This window comes from Grammomys surdaster, unplaced genomic scaffold (assembly GCF_004785775.1).
Source record: "Grammomys surdaster isolate TR1022 unplaced genomic scaffold, NIH_TR_1.0 193, whole genome shotgun sequence".
In the NCBI taxonomy this organism is placed as follows: domain Eukaryota; kingdom Metazoa; phylum Chordata; class Mammalia; order Rodentia; family Muridae; genus Grammomys; species Grammomys surdaster.
In genome coordinates, this window is record NW_021604638.1 from 9,513,771 (window position 1) to 9,521,027 (window position 7,257).

Genomic DNA, 7,257 nt, shown 5'->3' on the forward strand with positions numbered 1-7,257 from the left:
CTCCTGCTGGTCCCTCCCAAGACACTGACTTGGGAGCTGATTGACCTGCCCACTACATTGCCCTCCGCCCCCCAGGCTCAAAGAGACATCATATTTGAGCTGAGGAGGATTGCATTTGACGCAGAGTCTGACCCCAGCAACGTCCCTGGGAGTGGGACTGAAAAGCGCAAGGCCATGTATACCAAGGACTATAAAATGCTGGGGTTCACCGTAAGTACCGAGTGCCCTCCCTGCCCTGACAGCTCCCCCTTCATAGTGCTAGCCCTGGAGCAGCAGGCAGAAAGAGGTGAGGGCCTTTGTGTTTGGTTTGCCTTGGCTGTGGCCACTCAGTGGGTATAAACCACCTGGGCATGCAAACCAGCTCCATCAATTCCAGGCCCAGGAAGCCAGCCTTGGCAGAGGGAAAGGGGACCACATGCCTGCAGTGGGTAAAGTTCTGTCTCTTCTCACCTTAATGGTGTGCCTCCCCGCTCTGGCGCTAAGGTTTAGTCTCCACCTTCCATTTTCCCACACCTGTCCTACAGTGGAGAGGAAGGGGTGGCCCCGCAGTCTGTGTGAATCACCTCACCCGTGCAGTTTGTTCTTCACACAGCTGCAGTTGACTGTGTCTGGTTAAACACGGCTCGGCTGGGAGTGAGGTTGGTTTAGCTGTACAGTGTACCTACTTGGTACTGGGCTGCATGATGAAGCAGTCTTAGTCCAGTGCTCCAGGAGCCAGACAAGCTAGGATGGAGCTGAGGGGAAGAGAGGACAGAAGGATGCCCCCAGGCCATTCCACACACAAGAACTCACGTTCACACTTGCTCGCCTGGTTTCTCCAGAACCATATCAACCCAGCCTTGGACTTCACCCAGACTCCTCCTGGAATGCTGGCCCTGGACAACATGCTGTACCTGGCCAAAGTCCACCAGGACACCTACATCCGGGTAAAGGCCAGGGCAGCCCCTCACTCCTGATGTCCATCCCTGCCTGCCTCCCCTCAACCCCCACTTCCTCTCTGCTTATAGATCGTGCTGGAGAACAGTAGCCGGGAGGACAAACACGAGTGTCCATTCGGCCGAAGTGCCATTGAGCTCACCAAGATGCTCTGTGAGATCCTGCAGGTCGGGGAGCTCCGTAAGTCTGCACCGGCCCGATGGCAGGGGGACTGGCAGGCCTTAAGCGGGGACACTTGTTCTTATTCACTTCGTGAGCTCCCGGTCCCCTTACCTTGTCCATGGTGATCATAGCTGCTGTTGTGTGAGCTCGTGACCTCAGGTGTCTCCCAAGCTCCCCGGTGGTGCTGTGTAAGGACTGGCTTAGTCTGTAACAGGACAGAGCGCTAAGGGCTTGAGGAAAGCCCCTTCTGCTCCTTGATGGCTGTAGTTGTGGTCTGTTCTCTTCGTCCTCAGACTTGAGTGCAGAGAATTCAGAGTTGCCAGGTGGGTGCCTTGGGTGCCTGAGAGCAGAGCCTTCGTGCTGACGATTTCTTCTCCACAGCAAACGAAGGGCGCAATGACTATCACCCGATGTTCTTCACCCATGACCGGGCCTTCGAGGAGCTCTTTGGGATCTGTATCCAGCTGCTGAACAAGACCTGGAAGGAGATGAGGGCGACAGCCGAGGACTTCAACAAGGTCAGTACTGCTGAGCTGCTCAGGATGCTGGGAGAAGACCACGGGACAGCCCCTGACAGCTGGCCAGCGCCTGGGGAATCCCTGAGCCGGAAAACCAGTCTGGTCGGCAGCAAGGTCTAAGCACTAGAGAGCCTGAGTCTCAGCTGTCGTGACTCTTTTTATAACCTTGAACGGGCGTCTCCCTCATGATGCCCAAGGCCTGTGTTTGCTGGGGAAAGCTAGCACCTGCCGCTGTTCTCCACAGGGGTCAGGGAACTAGCCGAGCAGAAGGGCTGGACCTGTCATGGCCACAGTGTGGTAGGTGAGTTCTGTGACTAGCCAGTGTCAGCAAGGCAGGAAGGGTGGCATGGTGTGCACATCACGGTGCCTCCCAGGCCTCTGTGCTCTGAGTGCCCTGGAGTGGAGCACTGCTAGGCCCTCACAGGCTGACAGTCCAGGAACCCAGTGTTTTGAGGCTGACCATCCCACTGGGGAAATTTTGGAGATGAGCTGACATAGTGGGACATGCGTGTGAGGCTGGTGGGCATGAGTTCTAGGTCAGCCTAGCCTGCACAGCAAGACCCTGTCTCAAGAAAATAAAACAACAAACCTTGGAAAGTGTACAGAAGAGGTGTCTATAAGACTCTCTATCTCTTTCTCTCTGCCTGTGCGTGTGTGTGTGCGGGTGCAGATTCTCATTAGTTCCTTCTGAGAATTTTCTTTCCTCAGTAGGATCTTGCCACATGTACACTGGGAGGCAGGCATCCTGCTTTCTTCTCTCAGTTGTTTTAGGGAAGCTGTCAAGTTGCAGCACCCTGTCTGCTGGGTGCTCTGCCTGCCTTCCATGTTGCATCTCCCATTCTTCATGGCATCAAGTACAGAAAGATGTCTTCTTCTCTGTAGAGACAAGGATGATGGAGGCCTGAGCACAGTTCATCTTGCTGAAAGAGTTGGTGAAGGATTAAGCATCTAAGAGTTGCGATCAGGGGCTAGAGAGATGGCTCAGTGGTTAAGAGCACTGATTGTTCTTCCACAGCAAACACATGGTGGCTCAAGACCATCTGTAATGGGATCTGATGCCCTCTTCTGGTGTGTCTGAAGACAGTGACAGTATACTCACATACATAAATAAATCATTCTTAAAAAAAAAAAAAAGAGTTGAGATCAGAGCCCATTCCCGACGTGCGTGAGAAAGGAGACTCCTGTTACAGTCTGTCATGTGACCTGAGGCCAGGACTCTGTGTTGCTCACTCTGCCTGAGACACCGGGTGAGGGAGAGGCTTCATCTCCAGTTGGCCTGTCCATTGTCAGAGCAGCCTGTGCCTTCCCCCTCTGCCCAGGTTATGCAGGTTGTCCGAGAGCAGATTACCCGGGCCCTGCCCTCTAAACCCAACTCTTTGGATCAGTTCAAGAGCAAACTCCGCAGCCTGAGCTACTCAGAAATTCTGCGCTTGCGCCAGTCTGAGAGGATGAGCCAGGACGACTTCCAGTCCCCGCCGATTGTGTGAGTGTCAACTGAGAGAGCCCGTGAGGGAGGCGGTAGTGAGGGAGGCGGTCTCCTACCTCCTCCACCTCAAGAGCTCAGCTCTCCCAGTCATAGGCAGACCTGGGTTTAATGTGTCCACAGAGAGCTTCGGGAGAAGATCCAGCCCGAGATCCTAGAACTGATCAAGCAACAACGCCTGAACCGGCTGTGTGAGGGCAGCAGCTTCCGGAAAATCGGGAACCGCCGTCGGCAAGGTAAGGGGGCAGCTGGAGCATCGGGAGTCTGCCTGGGCTGCTTGCCTGGGGACCTGGCTCTGTATGGTGCCCTGTGCCCTGCCCTGCCTGTGCCTCACCTGCTCGCCCTCCTTGTTTTCCAGAGAGGTTCTGGCACTGCCGCTTGGCGCTGAACCATAAGGTTTTGCATTATGGTGACTTGGATGACAACCCTCAAGGGGAGGTGACATTCGAATCCCTGCAGGAGAAAAGTAGGTGCATGTCTCCATTGATGTGTCAACAAGTGTCCCGAGTGCTGGCCCAGGCCTGGCCCTCAAGCCCAGTGTCTGGTCTCAGACATGCATCCTTTGTCTCCTTGACTGCTAACGATCCTCTCTCTGGCCCACCTTAAGGTGGTTGGGAGAGTTCCTGAGATGCCTGTGGTGCCTGTGTGTCAGGGAGGGCAGGACAAGACTCCATTGAAAGGCAGTGGGTAGAGGCTCTAAAGCTACAGCCTGAATGAAACCCTAGCTTAGCCCCTAGTTAGTGGCAAAGGCTGGATGTTGTGAACTAATCCTCACTTGCTTTCATATCTGGTACAATGGGCTTAACACCGTACTTCCATCCATTGAGAACTCACACATTCCCACGGGGCTAGCAGGTGGAAGCTTGGTTGTTAGCTGGGATGCTGCTTGCTTTGGCCTCTTTGTCACCTTTACCATGGAAAGGAGAAGAGGACGGGTGCCCAAGGCTCCACTCCCTGAAGAACCCAAGTAGCACCCATGAGCTTTGACGAAGCCAGGGTTTACGGAGGAGCAGGGCAGGCTAACACATGCACACCTCCCTGACCTGGGAGGGCCCTCGGGGCTGAGAGCTGTCACAGCCTGGTACTCTCCCCTGGGCTTCCTTTCCAGCACTGAGGAGTGCTGACCAGCTTGGAACAGCAGCTTCCAGATGGTAATTCCCATTGTCTCTCAGTTCCTGTTGCAGACATTAAGGCCATCGTCACTGGGAAAGACTGTCCTCACATGAAAGAGAAGAGTGCCCTGAAGCAGAACAAGGTGAGAGGCAGGTGGGGCTGCAGACATGGTTCTGGGTGAGGCTGAGCACCCACTCCTGTCCATGGCAGCTGCAGACATGGTTCTGGGTGAGGCAGGTGAGGCAGAGCCCCCACTCCTGTCCATGGCAGCTGCAGACATGGTTCTGGGTGAGGCAGGTGAGGCAGAGCCCCCACTCCTGTCCATGGCAGCTGCAGACATGGTTCTGGGTGAGGCAGGCGAGGCAGAGCCCCCACTCCTGTCCATGGCAGCTGCAGACATGGTTCTGGGTGGACAGGCTCTTTCCCACTTTAAATTATACAGCCAACATTAAGAGCATTGAACACTGTAAGAATAAATAGATCCCAATGCACACCTCACCAGCCTCAGCAACCCTGGCAAGTTCTGCTGCCCATTCCTCCTTATGATGTAGGGAGACCCCAAGTGGTACACCATTTCGTTCATGAGTATCTCCTGTACGTCTCTGAAGGATACAGTCATAGACTCCCATTAGCATACCTAGCAGAAGATAAAAGACCATTATTTAATAGGAAATACTTCATTCACTTTGAAACATCCTCCTGCTGTCTTATAAATGTTACATGTACACACATGCACACATCGTGCCCGGTTTGGAATCCGTTCCGGCAGGTGTGCCTGCCGCAGTGTGTGTGTCTGAGTCCTTCATTCATGCCCTTCCCCTGCACCCTCTTCCCACCTGCACTTTCTCTGTGTAACAGACCATGTTGCTTATGTGCTCATTTCCCAGAGTCTCAGCTTTGCTGACTGGGTCGCCATGCATTTCTTCTGTCCCAGATCTGCAAATTAGCACAGGGACCTAGAGGTTTGATTTGGTTTAGGTTTGACTTTGCCCTGTCTTGGCCATATCCTCCGTGCTCCTGGGGCCTATGCAGAGGCCCGTGATGGCCGGGTGGTGCTCTGCCGCGTCCACAGACTCCAGTGCTCAGGGCGAAGCCTTGTACACGAGGGTATTCCGTTTACTGATGAGCTAAGCCACTTCTCCGTGAAGAAACCTGTCTTTATCTACTGTTGGCTTCCTGTGGTACAGTTGATGGAACAAGAGAGGCCAAAGGCTTGAGTCCCCTTTCGGGCACCTCCTTCTAAAGCAGTGAGCTGGTTCCTAGCATTACATAGTCATGACCAAGTTTTATGTCTCCGTTGTATGATTTTTTAGTGTTCTATGAACACATGAGTTTAAGCCGGTCACGTGTGACTCTGGTTGCGTGTGTGTAAGCCAGTCACATGTGACTCTGTGAGCACATGGGTGTAAGCCGGTCATGTGTGACTCTGTATTGTAATTATTCTTTTTTGATGCTCAGGCTGTCTCAGCTCATCAGGGGTTTGTTTTTGCTGGAGGGTTTTTTTTTTTTAAGGACTTTTTTGTGACTGAGTTCAGCACCATAGAAAGAGGATACCAGTCATGTTGAGATCTAAGATAAACATAGGGTGGTACATGGTCCTGACATTCAGTGTTCTGAGTGTTGAAAATACTTTGCTGCAATAAGTTTTGTTGGTTGCTTTCTGGGGAAGGGTGGGTCTCCCCGTGTAGCTTTCACTCATCCTCAACCTCTCGATTGCTGGGATCCAGGCAGGCATCACTACCTACCACCACATCCTCGGTGTGACTGTGGCGGGGGCGGGGGCGGGGGTGGTGAGCTAAGGTCGGTTGACACTGGGCTCAGGTCCAGCCACACCTGGATGCATGCCTAGGGACCTTGGTGACATCATAACCAGTCACTGCTCCAACTCACTCCAACTCTTTGTCTGTAGGAGGTTTTGGAATTGGCTTTCTCCATCCTATACGATCCTGATGAGACACTGAATTTCATTGCTCCTAATAAGTATGAGGTAAGTGTTGTGCCACACTGCCCTGAACACCAGTTCCCTCACTGTGGCTCTTCAGTTGGAGAGGAGGTGTGGTGAGCACAGCAGTCTCCCCCAGAAGCCAGATGGCCAAAGTGGATACCGTGTGTGTGTGTGTGTGTGTGTGTGTGTGTGTGTGTGTGTGTGTGTATAATATGTAGACCAGGCTGGCCTTGAACTCACAGAGGACTGGGATTAAAAGTTCGCACACACCCAGCCTTTCACTTTGTGTCTTAGGAGCAGCTAGCCTGGCATGAGGAGGGTTTTCCTCTATGTAATCTCGCAATCACTTTTCCCAGGTGAGCTGAATCTCAGTTACATGGAGCTGACCTAGTCAGTCAGGCTATGGAGCCGACCTGCTCAGGCTGTGGAGCTGACCTAGTCAGTCAGGCTATGGAGCCGACCTGGTCAGGCTGTGGAGCCGGATGGGTCTGCTCCTCCTACCAAGGGACTCCTAGTTCACCCGTAGCCCAGGAAGATGTCAGTGCCCAACTCAGTCGACTCGTGGTTAATTGAGGGGCTATTGTTGAACACTTGGGGTCAAGCTTCAAGAGAAGCGGACCTTGGGCCACTAGGGCTTTGTTGGACGACAGCACAGTGAACAAGGCTCAGACAGAGGGGAGCAGCAGAGGGCTGGGGCGGAGCTTCTGCTATACCCTCGCGTTCTGAGCATCTGCTCAAGTTTGTCTGAGACAAGGTCTCATGTAACCTGGAGCCAATCACAAACTTACTGTAGCTTAGGCTAGCCTTGAACCCCTGATCCTCCTACCTCTGTAACCTAAGTGCTCGGATGTTATAAGCATGTTCCATCACACGTGCTATGTTGGTTTTTTTTGTATTTCCCTTTAAAACATGTTTTAACATTAACGGAGTTTTCTTCTTTAACCAAATTGCAACCCTGAGTCCCTGTGTGCTTCCTGCTCATTTCATTGAGTGTGTGTGTCCATTGAGTGTGTTCATTGAATATGTGTCCATTGAGTGTGTTCATTGTGTGTATTCATTGAGTGTGTGTGTCCATTGAGTGTGTGTGTTCATTGAATATG

The 7,257-nt window shown here is 52.8% G+C and overlaps 1 protein-coding gene across 3 annotated transcripts in view; it reads left to right on the plus strand.

The window, feature by feature from the left end:
- Elmo2 (engulfment and cell motility 2) overlaps nt 1-7,257 on the plus strand; it is a 35,961-nt gene that overhangs the window by 26,819 nt on the left and 1,885 nt on the right. For all 3 annotated transcript variants that reach the window (XM_028769600.1, XM_028769602.1, XM_028769603.1), the window contains 9 exons: nt 76-210; nt 822-926; nt 1,008-1,116; nt 1,480-1,616; nt 2,936-3,099; nt 3,223-3,335; nt 3,458-3,565; nt 4,272-4,354; nt 6,122-6,199. In XM_028769600.1, coding sequence (XP_028625433.1) covers nt 76-210; nt 822-926; nt 1,008-1,116; nt 1,480-1,616; nt 2,936-3,099; nt 3,223-3,335; nt 3,458-3,565; nt 4,272-4,354; nt 6,122-6,199 — 1,032 coding nt within the window. The remainder of the gene's footprint in view (nt 1-75; nt 211-821; nt 927-1,007; nt 1,117-1,479; nt 1,617-2,935; nt 3,100-3,222; nt 3,336-3,457; nt 3,566-4,271; nt 4,355-6,121; nt 6,200-7,257) is intronic.